Here is a 19314-nt window from a genome sequence, read left to right on the forward strand (position 1 = left end):
AAATCAAAGAGAATATTTTACATTACGAAACGAGAAGAATATTGGTAGAGTACGTATTTTTCATTTTCTTCAAATTTTTGACAAAGAGCATTTCTATTGAAAACATAAAATGTATGTTATATTTTTTGAATTATAACCGTCTCTATATTCAAATAAGAATTTTGAAAGATTTATTATATCTTAGGCCGGCCATACACGTTCAATTACGCTTGTCAAGTCTCAAGCCGAAACGTGTGTATTGTATTTGCGACATTATGCAATTTTGTCATCTACACGTTCCGATTAACTCGACAAACTTGCGAAAACATATATATGCAGATCTATGAGATGGTCATAATGCATTTATACACTTTAATAAATTTAACTGAACTATACCAATCGGAAGTTAACATTGCGAATAAAAATAATTATGTGAAACATATACCGAAGAATTGTTCCTTAACCGAATAAAAATGAAAACTTTAACAATGAAAAGAAAAAAAAACGATTGAGCAATCGTTTTTTAAGAAATCGATCGTTTAATAAGAAAAGATTTTTAAAAAAATAAGTAAGTGTAAAGAGTTATTTGCTAAATAAAAATTTGTGACTGTTTTCGTGTAATAATATTAGTATTAATTGATTAAATTGAGCAATTGTGGATATAGAAAAAGTAATTAAAGAGTAATTCTTTTGTGGATATTTCAACATATTTGCAAAAAAATCTTTGTTTTAAGGTATAATTATTAATAGTAATATTCCGTGCTTTCTCCCTTTAGTGACACGAGTATTGTTTTATCCTTGTTTCTCAACGGATATCAAGAAAAATAGAAAAACGTTTGTTGATTTATGTTATTAAAAAAAAGTACTTGTTATATTAAGAGCGGCAAAAAATAAATAAGTCGTAAAAAATAAATAAGTCGTTTCTTTAATTTAGACTAAATCTAATCTAGACTGGCCGTTGGCCATAATAGTGACATTTCAATAAGATGTGTTTCATTCATCTTTTACCAAGAGCGTTACGGACGAGTATAACAGAAAATTGAGAAAAAAGAAAAAAAAATATGGGAGTTGACGTTACGGGATATTCTCACTTTCTCTTTTTCTCTGTCTTTTAATATCCTAGCAACTAAACTGTTCAACCAGAATTTCTTCAGTGTCTCTCTTTCTTCTTAAAAAAGAAAGAAAGAAGATAAATTATTGGTCAGAGCCGAATAATGACATATTTTCAATCACACAGAGGAAAGATGAAAAAATTAAATTTATAAAATAGCTCTTCATTAGTTTGCTCTCTCTTTAATAATAGTATATGATGCTAAAATATGTTAGCAATCTTGAGCGAATTTTTAGAATTTTTAGAATTTTTCCCTTACAGGCTACTTAGTAAATAATAGTCCGGAATAGTTACAACTTAGATGAGCATAAGCTCTACATAATTGATATTCAATTATAAGGGTTGGATATTCAATCCAAGGGCGAGATAGAAGACAGGATATAATTTTTTTCTCCGATTTTCAGACAACAAGATCACATGACGCGTTAAATGATAATTTCCTAATGCCAAGCCTCGTCAGGAGTCTATTATTTCTCAAGCATGTCAAAATATTATGTCAAGGTCACGAGAGAGGGGTTCGATCCCGAGGTCGACGGATCGCAAAAAGATGCGCCGATTCGACGTGGTGCGGTAATAGCCACGTGCGATCGTTACATCTAGCGCTGCATCTCCTTATCTCCCTTGTATCTCGGGGATGAAACCTCCACCGACCATCCAGGCCGATCCAGGATAGGGTCGGCCTTCGAGCGTCGCGCGTACGCTCGCGACTCCATGTAACGGCCGAGAAAGAGAAAGGGGCGGGGGGGGGGGGGGTGACGCGGGGTGAGGCCTGGGGGTTGCGATCGTAGCGGGCTTATCGTTTGTCGACCGACCGGAATTGCTCGCGTTGGGTGGCAGCCAATACGGCGACTCTCGTCAGCGATATTATCGCCGCTATTTTCTCGGTCCTTCCATCCACGAGCGGCGGACCTTCGCCCATTGATCGGCCATTTGCCATTCGCCCACCCATGAGAACGTTTCACTATTCCGTATTCGTTAACCGCGCTAACTTCCTTTCGCACCGACCACAAAAGAGTGGAAACGCCACGTGCTTCATGATTATGAACGCGATACACGTCCGTCATCTCTTTATGTTACGCCTATATTTTTTTCATATTATTCCACGTTACGAAAAATGTCCCTTTTTTTCTCCTTTATTTTATCACGACGCGTACCTTGCGTTCTTATTGTGCTGTAAAGGCGCTTATGCCCATCGTGCCGCTCAACACGCGTCGTTTCCGTCCCGACGTGTAGAGAAATGAAAAGGCATTCTTTTTCGAAAACGCATCTTCCCGCGATCAGCGTTCGCTCAGTCTGAAATAACGGTGCGATATTGTGTGGGCGCGAGATGGATTTCTCCCGCCACCCTTCGCACAATCGCGAGAGAGAGAGAGAGAGAGAGAGAGAGAGGGGGGGGGGAGAGGCGGAGAGAAAGGGAGAGAGCGTTCCGGAGCCGAGTTCCTCCGAAGATGAGGGAGAGTGCCTCCTCCTTATTTACGGCGAAGCGCGATAATAGCACGGATGATGGGGCCCCCGTCCCGAAGCGAGATACCGAACGTAGTCATGGCAACCGCTGCCGTGGCCATATTGGTCCACGGCCAGCTATCGATAATAGGAAAGATAAGAGGCAGCCCCCGGGCATCCAGGATATTTTATTGTCGGCAAAATGGCGTCCCGGAGTCTCCGCTTTACGCGACTGTCCCGTACGCGGGTAAGTTCCATCCTGACGTCGTTTCTGCAAATCGCTCAGTGACGTGATATTAACGCGACGAAGAGATTTAATTATCTTGAGAGCAATAATCCTTGAAATATGTAGCCTCGCTACTGCGAAGGAAGAGAAAAGGGCAAGGGAAAATTAAAATTATTACTTAATACGAAACAATGAATACCGATGTGACAGACATGTGATTGAATAGACGTTGAGATATTTCATAGAAGAGTTTTTTTACATACACATGTATACGCGCATGAAAAATATATTTATGTAATATTAAAATACAAATGTAATATTTAATGCTTATACTGGATTATGGAACATATATGATTACGTTAAATATAATAATCTATGCGCACAAAATTCTGATTAATTTTTGTTGAAAAATATCGATATGTGGAAACAGGTACAGGTTTATTAAGTTACGCGATTTATGTAAATGAAGATATATACTTCATCATTTGTCAAATTTATTTCGCATAGATGTTTAATTATTTCAAACAAAACAGTTAAAAATTATAAAAAGAAAACAAAAACCAAAAGTGTCAACAATTTATAAGTGGCTATTTTTTGAAATTTTCCGAAACAAATATTTTTTAAATATTTAAAATTGATGATAAAGGGAATAAAAGATATCGATAATTAAATTATAATTTAATTAAATTTAATTTAATTAAATAAAATTATATAAATTATAATTTAATAATAATTTAATACTTATATTATAATTTAATTATGGAACTTTTCATTGCATCTTACTCAATTTTCTCGCTCTTATTAATATTTAACGTTAAATTAACGATATTGTATTAGGACGCGGTTGCCGATGATATTTTCGGGATTCTTAATTAATAAAATCTCATGATATGGATCGATCTGAGGAATCGTGTTTAATTAAAAGATACTCCATAGTAATTATTAACCCGTATATTTCGATCTTTATTTCATTTTCAACTATAATACATAGCGACGCTTGTTACATCGTTAAAAATTTTTCGCCGATTATAATAACAATTTTTTTTTTAATAAATATATGCTTCTAACATTCGCTCCGCATATAAAAGTGAACTAACAAAGTAAAGTCGTCAGAAATATAATAAATCGCCTCTTATATTGTTTTTTTTCGGTTATACACTCATTCTCTCGGTATGTTTCATTATTCATTCTTTCAATGAAAATTTTGTTTCGTATTAATGACAAAGATATTAATGACAAAATCATTGTGTTTCGTCGCAAAATGAAAAATATAGAAAAAATGTAGAAAATCATAATGAAACAACAGAAAGTTCCACCATTATTATTGGTTGGAGAAGGGAGTAACGGAAGCTCGTCACTTTTATCGTTTTTATCGGAGTCTGATAAGTGCTAGATCATCAATTTATAATAATTATTATTAATAATTATTCGTAATAATATAAAAAAGAAATAAGAATTAAGAAATAAGAAATAAGAAATCAGAATTAAAAAATACTTTTTTTTGTAATTATACTAGAAGTAAAGTAAAAAAAGATAAAAAAGATAATTAAAAAACGAAACTAAAAGTATGTCTAATTTAAGATAAAAAAATAAAAACATTTACTTATATACTTACGATCTAATAATATTACTAATAAAATAATAAAAAAATAAATATTATATATATATATATATATATATATATACATACGTATATATATAACAAATATGTACAAATAATATTAATTTTTTCACTATCGATCTTTTCACTATGTCAAAAGAAATTGATACTGAAAAATTTTATCAGGATCTATCTGAATATTTATTGACTTTGAATATATTTGTGTTCATGCATATACTACATATATAAATAAATGTAAAGAAATATATGAAGGCATATATCACAAACACTTATTTATATGTTTGATAGAAAACATCTGAACAAATTTTGCCCGATAATTATGATTATATCATAAAAATTAAAGAAAAAATATATATACATATATACATATATACATATATACATATTTATGTATAATATTTATTTTTTTCTTTTCTACTCTACTTTTTATTTTTTTTTTAATATTTTTATATAATTTGAACTATAATGTTGAACTTAAAATTAATGTGATAAAAAATTGTTGATCAGCACATTATCTTTCCTCACCCGTCATCACTTCGTTACAATACATATACATCCGTAACAAATTACAAATGTACATTTCCACAAGGGATAATTAGCACGGATGTATTATGTATGTATACACTGTGTTACGTTATATCACGATACTTCAAGGAGCGACGTCAGGATTCAATTGTGCAGATGGACAAATTCGCAAAATTGCGGAAATGCACGCGCAATCGGAAGTTTAGAGACACGAGCTGTTTGAAGCTTACGACAGTGTGAATGTTAGAAGAAAACCCTGTATCGACTATCATGTTTTGACGTTGGCCGTATTATCTAAGGGGCGCGCTCTCCTTAATTATCCGGATCTCTAATTTATTTACTTTGTTTAATTACTATATTTAATTCACTATTTATAACAATTATTAAAAAATGTCAGACTATTGTTACAAGGTAAATTCGAGTAAATTCGTGAATAAACAAATAAATATTTTAAACATGTATATGTACAAAAACGTACATATATGCAAATTATAATATATATATTATAATATATATATAATAACCATGCGATATACGACGTATATAGGGATTGAATAATTAGGAAGAGCGCAATATATACATATATATAAATATGTACACATGCACATAAGTATATATACAGAACAGTGGGATATGATTTGAATAAACGCAAATTCAAGATCATATCTCATGTTGTTTCATTTCGTTTTTTTATTACTTTATATTAAAAATTATAATATTTATATCGTACCATTACGATTGGGCTTGTCATCATCTGTCGAATCGTTCTTGTATGGCTGAAACAACTTGGGCTGCGGCTGCGGCTGCGGCTGTGGCTGTTGTTGCTGCGACTGCTCAGGTTGGTTCGAGGGCAAGGATGACGACAACGATGACATTCCCGATGTCGAAGGAATCGCCAAGTGATTGTATGAAGTGCTCGGATTGTTGTCATACGGCACTACCGTTACAATCGGCATGCTCATACCGTTCAGTCTCACCTGCTGCGATTGATCGCCACCGCTGAGTCTATCGCGTTGCTGCACCAGGCTCGAGGTTACGGCCGAGGTCACGCTCGGGTTCAGGCATCGCGGGTGATGCGAATGGTGCACGTGCGGGTGCGGCGGCTGCTGAGACGAGTGGTGCGGTTGCGACTGCGACTGTTGACAGCCGTTGATGCTGCACTCGCACTCGCTGGGGTTGTCCGAGGTGTCCGAGTTGACCGGGCTGAGCTCGGCTGAGCCGAATATCTGTCGATGGAAGCCCATGGAGGTGGACGATGACGAGCTGCCCATGGGAGGAAAGACGTGGCTGGCGAGAGTCGTCGAGTGCGTCGGAATGCCCAGGACGTGCAGGGCAGGTGGCTGGGGTAGATGCGATGGTAACAGATACGGCGCGGTCAGGTTGCGCGGATGCGGTCGATGGAGCGCGGAGACCGGGCTCGGAAACGGGAGACGCTGATAAGAGAACCCCGTCGCCGAGGGGGCTAGATGCGAGGTCGCTGACATAGTCGGCGGATAACCCATGTGCGTGAGAGAGCTCGAGGCGGCCGCGAACAGGGATGCCGCGATCGCCGGATCCGTCGCATACGCGACGTGGAAGGGCCACGTCATGGACAACCGCTGCCTCTTGTCCTTCATGCGCCGATTTTGGAACCACACCTGTAATGAAAGGAGATCGCGATTGTAATTAATCTTTTCGACTATAATCAAATTGTAATCATTCGCAAGATGCGTTACGAAAAGTGTTTATGATATACATATAGCGTGATGTTCTAATTAAAGGTTTGTAATATAGAATTAGATGGAACAAATGTAAAGAGACAGAATCTTCGTCTAATTAATTAATAATTACTTAGTATTAATAATTTCTCGAGTTCAACGAATGAGGGATTCCGTATAATCAGTAAAAATCATTAACTCTACCTCTTCGTAATTATTTAATTTTTTTTCAACGTTTTGACGCGGGGCTTTTCCGCAGCTTCCGTTCGACAATGAATATTGGAGCATAGGAACCGACATGTCTGTTATATAGAACGAGAATAGATAAGGCTAGATGTGTCTCCTCTAGATAAGCGGTCGGACACGCGGATTCACGAATGTGGGCAACTCTCGGAGGCGGCGAACGATTATACCGGTAATTCGTGCGGGACGTTTACCGTCGTTTAACACCTTACCGTCGTTCCTCTCCTCTCCGCCGCCCGTCGCTGTTTTACGACCGCCAACCGAAGCGAGTGCGAGCTGCCGCGAGACGAGAAATTAAGAGATCCATTAAAGTCCGAGGTGGGCCGCGAGGCAGTCGCTAATTGAGCCGTTTAACACTTTCGCCCGACCGGTCTCCCCCCCCCTTGGTCAGGGCCGTAACTAAACCGGTCACCGAAACATTGATATACGATTCTCCGCTCGTACGAACGCCACGTGAGGAAGTCTCGTTTTGATCCACGACGAAATTCTCGCGACATTACGTTACGGCACTGCCAGCCACCGGGACACGCGAGAGAAGGATCAAAGGCCAAGAATCGCGGCGCTGAATCGCTCCCAAGGCTATAATATAATCGCCGATCAAATATGGCCGCAGCTGAAACAACCGGCAAGAAACAACCGGCAGCTCTCGGCGGCCCGCGCGAACAAAAACGGCACTAATTGCTTCTATTAAGCCGCTTGGTGCTCGAAGCCCCCGGCTCTTCGCCGGCACGGCGGTCGTGTGAGAAATTAAATCGAGATACACGGAGTATTTGAATAATTTCATTTGAATATTCTTGCGAAAGAAACGAATTTCAGAGGGGAAAGGAAATTGTAGAAAAAAAGGATAAAAATCTGCGAGAAAGAAGCGACCTTTTTTTATTCATAGCAAGCATGCTTATAATCGTTAGATGATTGAAAAATTTTCTCGATGATTTCTTGCGATACTAATCAAACACGAAAGCGCTAATGGAAAACGTTATTACATCGTGAGGTCATTGTGTATCGAATCTCATAATAAATATTTGCTCATTCTCGATCGACTCAAAGGCAATCAATCTAACATTTATCCAATGAAGAAGATTGACCTTGATTATTATGATATCTTTTTTATTATTTTTTTATCTAACACGAAATTTTCAATGCATTTGAATACGCGGTTTCATCGAATTTTTTCGAAGGTATTCTATCTTTTAAAAGAAGGAAAACAATTTTTAGACTACATCTAAGTGTATTTCAAACCTTTATCGTGGATTCTGGAAGACCAAGCTGTGCGGCTAGCTCGCATCTTCTCGGCCGACTTACGTAATTTTCTTTTGTAAATTCCTTTTCTAAGCGAGCTAATTGTTCCCTCGTAAAGGCGGTTCTGTATCTCCTGACGTTAGGATCTATAGGAGGAATCGGCGTCTGTTGTTGCTGAGGCTGCTGTTGAGGCGGGTGTGTAATCCCACGCGAAGTCGATGGTTGCGGTTCTATATGAGACAAGAACGAACATTATAATCTTCCACGTTGACGAATTATTTCGGAAAAAAGAAACCAAAAAAAACGAGAGAATGGAATTTTAAGTGAAAGTGAAATTTTCATTATAAAATTATTATATGCAAAAAGTAAAAAAAAAAATAAATAAATAAATAGTAAATTAATTAGTAAATTTCTCTAGCAATAGATTCGATTTTGCTTTTATTTCAAACTCATTCTACATTATTTCATTTTTTTTTTAAGTACAGAGATTCGTTCTGCCCATTCAAAGTTTGCCAAAACTGCGAAATCGTTCAGGTCGTTCTATCTTAAAATGTCAGGGAAATAAAATGCGGAAAGCTGCCGAGAATGATCTTTTTTGTCACGCCGCTAACTTCAGAGAATTTTGACGCATAATATCTTTAGTTTTCAAAAGAGATGTTGCTAGTTACAATTTACAGATACTTAATGGTTAAATTTGTGCGTTTATCTTTTGCCGTTAATGCAACACAATGACGCACATGTCGCAAATGTGACAACGGCGTTGCATTCAGAAGTAGAAAATACTTAAAGTCTGTCACAAACCTTTCATGAGAAAGAATGCATAATGTAAGTAACGTAGATCATGTTGTCAAAAGCGACTCAAAAACTGATCAGCAGGCGATTTCAGGCATGTAAAAAAGAGAAATCGAAGAATTATGGTATCTGGGAGAAAAGTCTTCTTAGGTTTTTTCCTAACCAATGTTGTCTTATTGTCCCTATACAAATTTTCCACATTTAACAGTTTGCAGGATATACATATGAAAGCATGACCACGTGTAATAATGTAAATCACGTGAAGAAATTCTGTTTTCTGAAAGAAGACCACGTGGCAGTAAAGTTATAATTTCCGGCAAAAATCTTGTGTTTTTAATGAATAGAAGTCTCTGATCACTTTTATTATTTAAATTAATATCTTTTTTTTGTTACTAAAAACATTGATTTTGGATAATTTGATTTTAGAATTTTCTAATTATTTTTTTTTTTTTATTCTGATGGAATATTAAAGTCGGATTTTTAAATTCTATTTTTGATATCAGGAGAAAATACGAATTATTTTAAAATGATAAAAAATAATATTTTTAATATTAATATTGTGTGTTTCCGGTTGCATATTCTCGCATTGATACTTTCTATTACACACCCTTCGTCGCTTAAAATACTTAAGGACAGATGAATCTATATTTCTCTATTGAGATGTTTTCCAGGTAGCTCTATTATCCCTCATAAATTTTACAGTTCTTTACTAACTTTTCAATGGATTTCGTTTAAGGTTTGAAGCTAATTTATTTCGATTCAGGTAATAGCATCTACGAATGCCAAAAGTTCAATATTTTGATGTATAACTCATAAAATCTAATATCTTCATTCGCAAAAGCAATTATCGACCTTTTTTTCTCTCGTTTCTTTTCATTATGATATATTATCGGTTATGATATATTATCTTGTAATATAGGTACTTTTTATTTCTGACTTCGGATTTCAATATCATCGGTAATCAATAGTTAATGTTTAAGAAGGACAATATAAAGATCGAATTTGATATCGATATTTACAGATATGCAGTACGAATTATTATCAATAAGCATAGATATTAATATTACGAAATACAGTTTTTTTGTCATACTATGTCGTACTATAAATTTTTACTAATAAGTACAGATATTGATATTTTGACATATTTTTTTTTTTTATCGTACATACAAGGTAAATCCAGCATCATAAGAAAACAATTAAAATAGCAAAATCTTTTATTTACATAACAGGCTATGTCTGAGTTAACATACAAAATTAAATGTTTTAGTTTTTAATCAAGAAACACGCAGTTAAAAATGCATCAATAATGCATCCTATAATGCTGGACGACTCTTTAAAACATATGAAACTCACCATTATCGACATGCAAGCTGCGCGACGAATTATTCACCCCGTCGACGATAATGTTTTCCTCCTCCTCCATATTGTCGTCGTTCTCTTCCTCGTAGTGATTGTTCTTCATGTTGTCACTTTAATCTACAGCCAAAACATACATGTATGTTAATCATTTTGTTCTGTTGCGTCACTCGTGTATATAACACGTGCTCGGCCGCCGCCAATATTCGAACATCCGTATGTGTTTGACATTAATATGCTAAATTGAGAACTTCGAAATGATCGGAATTTCCTTAAACAAAATCACAAATATCGAGCGAAGAAAAATGCAAGCCATCATACGAATTTAAAACGGGATTTTAATTAATAGCTGATGATCGCGTGTTTGTTGACGGCCAAAGATATTATTTCATTGTCGATTCAGCTAGTTGCACTAATAATCATCAATATTTTGCGCAAGCACGTTCGAACGATTACAATAATTTTCTATCATCGAGACGCATGCGAACGCGGAATAACGCGAGTCTGTTGATTTAGAATTTCAAAATTTTTCGTTAAACGCCTACATCTCGGTATGTTATTGACGCGGAAAATCGTACAAGGAACGCTACATAAGATGCGAATGACAAATGAATATGTACAATATTATTATCCGTAATGCGTTACAATTGAAAATTTTTCTTAGCGAACACGGAACTTCGCAAAACATCCCGGGAGAAATGTTAGTTAAACAAGAATAAACAAGAATAAATGTGAAAGAATAACTCTCGATTTTATTACGCAAAAATTCGCGAAAATCGCAAATTTACGGGAATCAAAGGTGGTGACTTACATGTGTTGTCTTCTTTTCTACCGGAGTACTCACCGGGATCACACTTCTCGCGATTTCTCTCTGAGAAATATAAATAATAGGGAAAAAAGATACGTGTTACTATTCACACTTGTCACGCGTGCACGACAACGAGACTACTTCTTCTCCTGCGCGCGATCTGTTTGGTACTAAACCGTTTGGTACTACACGTGAGAAACTTGAACTATGTTCGTAAAGTAGCGAACACCGCTTATATATAATACCATCACCGTCATTCTCAGCGCTCTCCGAGTGGGGAGACTCGGTTATTCCTCGCCTTCCAGTATCCCTTCCAACGAGGGGTGGAGCCAATAACTCGAAGTTGCGTAACGCCATAGGCGTATGACGAGGCGGCTTGGTGGGAGATGGCAGGACCGAATTGTCCTTCTCGCAATCTTGGGTTTTTCGAGATTCCAAGAAACAATAAAAACTTAACAATTGTAATCTCCAAACAAAAGATACAATGCAACCAACAATTCTGCTTTTCCATAGATTTTAAATAATGTGATGATCGCATGTAAATTTTTTTGAATGCTAAAAATGATGAATATAACTTTCAAAAGTTTATATATCTATGATTTTATAAATGTTACAAATTTATGTGAATGCTATTTTATATCGAATAAAATAAAAATAAAATATATTGATGTATATTATATATAAAATATTATATGCTATTTTCGTATATTATATTTTATGAATTTTATAATTTGTTACTTTTAAAATTCTAACATACAAAAATTCAAAAATATAATTTTACAAAGAAGATACAAAAATTTAAATATCAGATTTGCGTTTAATACCTAAAAATTTACATAAAAAATCTAATTTTTTCAAGTTGTTTCAGGAAATCTTTTTAAATTAGTGTAATTATAAAATTAAAGATATAATTTTGACAAAAAATAATTAACAATACTTATAAAATCGAAAAAAGTGTATTTGATATCTATATTTTGTTTGAATCAATAAATGTAATGTTTTAAATGGTATATTTTATTATAGTTTCTATAACAATGTGGTATATTAGAAATTTTAAAAGTGCAAAATCTTTAGCTAATACCTAGGATGCTTAAAAATACCATAAAATCGTAAATCTTGGAGAAATCTCCGTTAAAGTGAAAATGACTATAATGAGATTATTCACGGACCTTAAAAGTAAAACCATTAATAACTTTTTTTGTTAAAAGAAACATTCTTAGTTTTTCAGAAAAATTAAAAAGCAGAATCTATAAATTATTATAAATAATTAAAATAGAAAATATTTTTATTTTATATCATTGTTTAATAACGCTCTTTAAACATTGAAAATTATTACACGTTGTATTAAATAAAACTAAAGTTTCACGCACTATTAACAAAAGACACGAAATATTAGTAGTCAATATCGTCGTAAAATCTGACGAAAATTTATAAATTCTTCTAAATGACAGTAGTGAAAGTGGATTTAAATATTGCTCACAGTTTTCCAAGAGATAATATTTTATTGTAAAAAGATGATATTTGAGGATGTTAAAAGTTTCTAAAAATCATTTCTATCTTTGTGATAATGTCAGTGATTGTATTAATAATTTCTCAGCGTATAAAGTTAACAATAAATCACTCAGCGAGTGATTTAAATTTATATTTTGCAATTAATGCATTGTAATATTATTGTAATGTTTGAAATTTTACTGCAATATGAAGTAAAATTTTAAACAATTGTTGTTAATATCAATTTGCAAACTTGTGAGATTTTGAAATTTCATGTCATTTATAATATTGCATTATTATGTATAATATTTTAGCAACATTGACTGCAAGATTATTTATTATATAATCTCAGCACAATTATGTAATAATAGTTATCCGCGGAAAAAACAATTTTATTGAAATAAAAAAATTTTGTTAAAATATAATGTATTTGTGGATGTTAAACTAAGGAAAACTAAAAAAAAATTCTTTTACTTAACAAAGAAAGCGCGACTTTCACTTATTTTAAAAGCGCATCAATAGCGCAATTTTAAATGATGATTTTCCCGTTATATTTTGTTGCATATTGTTCTATTTCTAAACAGTTTCTTTTCATTATTTCTGGCTTTCCCGCTTTATCATTGTTTCTTTTAGAAAGTGCGAAGAATTCATCTTAAAAAAAATTACTCTACTTCAAATGATTTGGTGAAAAGGATAAAGAAGTGTGAATTTTGCTTTGTTCATAGTTTTTTTTTATGTGCTTGGCAAAGCTATTTACTCGAGCATTTCCTTTGCTTTTTTTAAGTACTATTATACATCTAATAATATGTCATAAATCACAATCAATATTCAATGAAAGTCTAATATTTTTGGAACTGAAATTGAAATTTTTTTTCATTGAGAACGATTTTTTATGAGAATTGTTACAATAATTTGAAAAAACGTACAGGGTTCATTTGATATAATGCACAAATTAAAGTTAAACTAATTAAAAAAACTGTTTAGAGGTAAAAAAGTAAATATGCAACAAAATTGCTTGGTAAACATATATTATTTTAAAAAAATAATCTAATTAATTGGATAACTTTTTTTGTCACGTTTCTTCTAAACTTGTACATATATATATTTTGGATATTTTTAAAATCTTCCTTAAAAAAAAAAAGAGTTCAGAATCCTCTCTGCGCTCGTTCGATCAGTGCAAAACTGATGCATTGATAGATTTAGTCAATTCTACAACAATCTCGCGTTCAGAGTGCATCTTCCCCTCTCTAGCTACGTCAGTGTATCCGGTGGTGCGCGCACGAGGTGCGTCAGCGAGGAGGGTCGGGGAAGGGGGACGAGAGATAATTGGCGCGAACAGCTCGGCCAGATGCGGTCGCGATCATGCCGCTGATTAAACGGTTTGATTAAGCGACTAATTTACTTGCATGCGCGATGTAACGTTACTTTATGCGAAATCCATAGTCGTCCCCGATCCGGCGCGGTCCGCAAATCACAGCAACGGCGAAATCATGGGATATCAAACGGGATATCAACGGCCGTTCTCCGTTCTTCGGATACGAGAAAATAACAAGGAAATAACGAGAATGGAACAAAGCTAAACTGAAACAATTTTCTATTATTTTATATATTATATTTTATATTGTACACTTCTCTATAGGTTTTTTGCTATTATTGTTATTATTGTAGGCTTTTTTGCTACTATTGCTATTATTGTAGGCTTCGTTTTTTTTTTTTTTAAATAGCAGTCAATGAAATGCAGGTTAATTTGGCTTTCTTATTTTTATTTTAAGAATTGTCACAAATAAGTAAAGTGACATAAATATAATTATTTATTATTATACTGAGAGAAAACAAAATAGTTCTGGCAACTATATTTATGATAATTATAAAATTTAAATACCTGCAACTAGTTTTTTAAAGTAATAAGTACGAAAGTAGTATTGAATACGATTTAAAAAAATATAGTCACGATAATAATAAATGTGAATTATTAATTGATACTGAAATAGCGACTCAACTATAATTACATAGTTACATAGACTTTATGTAAATAGAATATGACATTATATTTTTTTCTAATTTAGACAAATATTTTTATAAAGTAAACATAATGCCACAATATCATTGAGATACAGTCTGTTAAGTAAGAGCGTGATCGAATTAATTTATAAAAAAGTTATTTAAAAAATGTTCAAATTAATGCGTCCGGCATTAATAATCAATAAAAATTGCTTGGCATCTCCGAGGCATTTGAGTGACCAAATTGATGGCGCATTCTAGCGTCAAGGACCTCCAAATCCGATGAATCTCGCGAGATAATTGCTTCAAAGTGTACGTGCGTTTTCCATGAAGCTTGTACTTAATGTATGCCCACACGTTTTCGATGGGATTTGTATCGGGCGACTGCGACAGCGAATCCAATATAACGATGCCGGATTGCTTCTTTCACTCGGTACAGAGCTTGCTGCGATTTTGGAATTGTTATTTTCCTGCCTTAACGCGTTTCTCTTACAAGAAATCAACAAAGACAATCGAATTTTTCTTGACAGTGCATCAAAGACCTATTGACTCACGAAAGATTTAGAGCCATATCTTTTATTAGCTATGAGCAAGATCGACTACGCTTACTTGACAGACTATAAGTTTAAAAATATATATATTGACAACGTTATATATTAATTTATTTAATTTCATTATAAATAATTTATTACAAATAATTAATATTATCATGTTTGCTTGATTCATATAATTTGTTAATTGTTCTTTTTATAATATTATTATACATAATTGAGGCGCTATTTGTGTACAAATTTCTAGGAAATTATTGGAACGACGTTTTTCTATGAATGTAAATTATACTCGTTTACAATTTAGAAAGAAATTGTTATTTAGGAAGAAATTGTTATGGATTCTTAATTGTATTAAAAAAAAAAAGTCGCACGCACAAAGATATTTTGGAATTTTGAATAGATGTTTCGTTCAAAGAGTTTAAGTTAAATATAAATCATGGTCATAGCTAGCTATAAAAAATCTCTTTTCGAAGAAAGGATTGGGTTTTCGGTTTTATTGCTTCCGACTGTGATGCACTTATGAAAGATTATGTCATACCTAAAGAGATTCTGATGGTTAAAAAAAAATCCTGTTCATTGTTAACATCCTTATTATTAAGAAATCGTGAACGTTTGCGGTAAGTTCTCGAGACAGCGTATATTTGACTCGCCGATTGGACGATCCGTTTACGCTAATTTTCGTGCGAATTCTCGAACGAATTTACGATTCTAGATCGGATACGGCCGCAATACGGGATGTACGATTAATTCGACACGCGCGACGTGGCGCGCGATTAAGCCAATTATCGGCGAATATCTGGAAATTAGCGTATCCGTGCGCGCGTGCAACCAGGAAGAGTTTATTGGAACGCGATTTTATGGACGTTCTGACGGTGCCGCCACCGGGGCTGCAACCGGGGGTGACCCGTGTAAATAGCGTGCGAACTGTTATGAGCAGTTATATATAGAGCCTCTTAACGATAAATATTCTCGAATTAGCAACATTATTGGCGTTCAGCGTAGCAGGACCATTTAGAGAGCGCGGCCCTAAAACCGGATGGCCGCGTTTTACAGCCCGCGTTTAACAGGATTTTACAGCGTTAAAAATTACGTTGGAATCGGAAAGGAATAGTTTCGCTGGCAAATCTAAAAATTTAGTCAAATATATAAATTTGAGAATAATTTTGTTGAGCCTTCAAAGTCACTATACACAGGATTTAAATTGATTACCAGAAGATAATCAATTTAAAAATTTTTTACTATTATTATTATGAGTATTATTATTATGTTTAAGCGTCATAACTACATAATAATTTAGATGGTGAAATTATTTTCAGATTTCTATCTGGCTAAATTTTTAATTTTGCAAGCAAAACTGTTCTTTTCGACAAACAGCGAGAGAGAGAGAGAGAGAGAGAGAGAGAGATTTTTTGAAAAAAAATTTAACAAAATTCCTCCGAGTGCGCAAGGACGATTGTTGCGGATCATCGCAGAGCCGATAAAAAGAAGCAGATCGGTAAATATGCTCGTCATGTGGATATACTTGAAGAGAGTCTCGTTGAGAAGACGCTATTCTCTTATCTCGTCCCTTACGATCCGGCAGATACTCGAGAGAGTATCCTCCTCCCGTCGCTGCTTGATGGGTTCACGGGTCCGGTACGCAAGAATCGTTTCCCCCCGCCGAGATGTAAATTCGTGCGAGTCCTCGGAAGGTCGTAAAATTGTTACGCGTATGTGTGTGTATGGCCGCCATTGTTGTCGCGTCGATATTTTTAGGGCCGCATTAGCGTGCCTGCCACTGTGCGCCGCTCGCTCATCGCACTGATGTTCCGAGAGCGGCGAGATGAAAGGCCGCTGTCTTCTATTGCCGTCTTCCCGTGCCGAGGGATAGCCTCGAGTCGACTCGAGTGTATCCGTGAATGTCAGTTCCGGTGCCGCGATTTCGAATACCGCGTCTCATTGCGGGCGAAAAATCGACAAAGTATGGTATTATTAAAAAAAAAATTGTTATTTTATGCCGCGATGTGTAACATGAGATTGATTTCAGTCAAGATTGATTTTTTAGTCTTGAAAATCTCTCTTTCTATCGAAGACGAGTAAGTATACATGAGTGTGATCAAATGTTATCGCGCGCGTATTCTTCGTTCTCGTCTCAAAAAGTATTCGCGAATTTTTCTGCAGAAAAAAATTTTGCTGAGAAATTTAAAAATTTAATCAGATACAGATTTGAAAGTAATTTTATTGGACTATCAAAATCATTATGTAGACTGTTTAAGCGTAATAATTATAATATCGTAAGAATTTTTTATTTTAACAATTTGAACGTCTTACATAATAATTTTGATGGCCCAATAAAATTATTTTCCAATATCTATATCTAACTGAATTTTTAGATCCTTCAGCAAAATTGCTCTTTCCGCGTCAGTTATTATTTTTCAATCATTATTTATCAAAATAAAATCTCTTCGCGTCCTTATGTGGGAGTGACTTTAATCTTACGTCTGAAGGATCTAAATTAAACATTTCGAAATGAAGATTTAATCCTTGCCGCGGATTTTAACACCGTCGCGGACAATTTAATTCGCTTCCAGATGAACGGACGCAAATTCATTGCCATATGTCAGCTTATTACGAGGCTGCTCGCGCAGGGTTTGATCCCATCTCTATCCCCAGGACTCGTGATCCGTGACGCGTGCATGCAGGGTGTATTATTACCTCTCACACTTAGTGAGATCACGCTAATTGAGAGAGCAAAAGTCCATCACCTTCCGCGGCGATCGCGGTAACCGGACCGAATTGTGTAACGACGATTCATCATCGTCTCATCTCGCTCGTCGTTCATCTAGATTTTCATATCGAATCGTGTCTATCGTCTGCCTCGCGCCCGATGTGCCCGCGCGATTTAATTATTCTTTCTTTATGGTCAAGTAGGCACATCTGGCTGCCAGCGATGACAAGCAGCTTTCCCACTTGCATCGTGCGATATGATGCTTCTTTCCTTCTCCGAGATACTCGAAGAGGCCGCGATCGCTTTTTCTGCGACGGAACATCATCGGCAGAAAAAACGGATCGAAGTCGTGGAGAATGAGGAACGCGAAGATTCGATTTCGCGTGTACTCAGATGTTTTGATGTAGAAAATAAAATTCTCAATGATTGTACATAACATGCACAATACATTGTTATAATTTTAATTGTACAATTTTAGTTAGTTTAAAAAGTTAATTATAATCGTAATTTACTTTTTCAATGATAGCAATCCATTTTGTTTTTAATCGTATTTAGAATTTTTATCGCAATTTTCTCACCTCGAGATTTGTTAAATATAATTTTCAATTTCTTTCTGGGAGAATTTCTAAAAATTCTGAAACGTTCGCGCGAGCGACGTTATTTCACCCGAAAATCGATCGGACGAGGAAGAGATTTATGCGTGAAATTGCAAGTTTCACGGGCCGCGTCCTTTCCCGTGCTCCTAATTATAATATAATTTCCGTGCTAATGGCGTACCTGCTCATAGCCGCCATCATAACCCGCCGGGGTTTTGCGAAGCGGAAGAGGAGAAGGAGGAAGATGGAGGATGAAGAGGGATGGATAGAGGCACGTATCCTCGGTGCGTAATACGGCGCCGAGTTTATAACCGAGTTAGCGAAATCGGCTGCTCCGTTTATTCCACAGGCGGGGAGGAATAACGACGGTAACCGGCGGGGTGGGCGAACGGTATGCGAAAGGACGGGAAGTTCCGGGTGTTCTGATTAAATTAGGGGATGATCGCGCGAAATTAGAGACATTAAATTCCATTGAGAGCGAGCGTGGCGTAGTAGCGCATTGGTCTGCTACACTAGAGATCCCGGGTTCGAGGTCTCGGCAGAATCCAAAATATTTTCATATGCTCGCGTCTCCTCTCGATGGTTTGGCAAATAAGGAGAAGTATCCTTGTTCACAGAACCTCCTAAAAAAAAAAATTTGTCGTTCGGAATCGGCGTTAAAATTATAGGTCTCATATGTCTGTGCATCACCTATACGCGCATTACAGGCGGCATATGAGAATGAGGCGAGAGAATAAACTCTAAGTCTATAGAATCTTCTGGAAGAAGAAAAAGAAGAAAAAAAAGAAATGCAATTTTCTGTTTGTCCTGGAAAGGCGCACGATTCGTTGTAGTTCTCGAAATTTTGGAACATAGCATAAAAGGAAAAGGCGCCAAAGTGAAAGTCAGGTAAAAAAAAAAAACTAGCCTCTCGTTACGAAATATTGAA

At 35.3% G+C, this 19314-nt stretch overlaps 1 protein-coding gene across 8 annotated transcripts; it reads right to left on the reverse strand.

The window, feature by feature from the left end:
• Positions 1-3691: 3691 nt before the first annotated feature.
• eve (segmentation protein even-skipped) lies at positions 3692-11729 on the reverse strand. 8 transcript variants are annotated; one of them, XM_089079359.1, is made up of 5 exons: positions 11292-11729; positions 11044-11103; positions 10230-10352; positions 8085-8314; positions 3692-6542 (listed from the first exon to the last, which is right to left on the reverse strand). In XM_089079359.1, exons 3-5 carry the CDS (start codon positions 10336-10338, stop codon positions 5625-5627), a joined length of 1257 nt encoding a protein of 418 aa, XP_088935485.1. In that variant the 5' UTR covers positions 10339-10352; positions 11044-11103; positions 11292-11729; the 3' UTR covers positions 3692-5624. The 8 variants fall into 8 exon arrangements, with proteins under 8 accessions (XP_088935485.1, XP_088935484.1, XP_088935486.1 ...); XM_089079358.1 differs by having other exon boundaries at positions 11286-11729; XM_089079360.1 differs by lacking the exon at positions 11044-11103.
• Between the last annotated feature and the right edge of the window lie 7585 nt (positions 11730-19314).

Source organism: Pogonomyrmex barbatus, unplaced genomic scaffold (genome assembly GCF_055798465.1).
Source record: "Pogonomyrmex barbatus isolate J1 unplaced genomic scaffold, ASM5579846v1 scaffold3, whole genome shotgun sequence".
Lineage (NCBI taxonomy): Eukaryota > Metazoa > Arthropoda > Insecta > Hymenoptera > Formicidae > Pogonomyrmex > Pogonomyrmex barbatus.

Bases quoted from the DNA above. Each gene is read 5' to 3' on its own strand.
- eve (XM_089079360.1), bottom strand. From the start codon at position 10,338: ATGAAGAACAATCACTACGAGGAAGAGAACGACGACAATATGGAGGAG. The intron at 8,315-10,229 runs GTGAGTTTCATA...TGTCTCATATAG, and splicing joins CAGCTTGCATGTCGATAATG to AACCGCAACCATCGACTTCG. The intron at 6,543-8,084 runs GTTTGAAATACA...CTTTCATTACAG, and splicing joins TTCCAGAATCCACGATAAAG to GTGTGGTTCCAAAATCGGCG.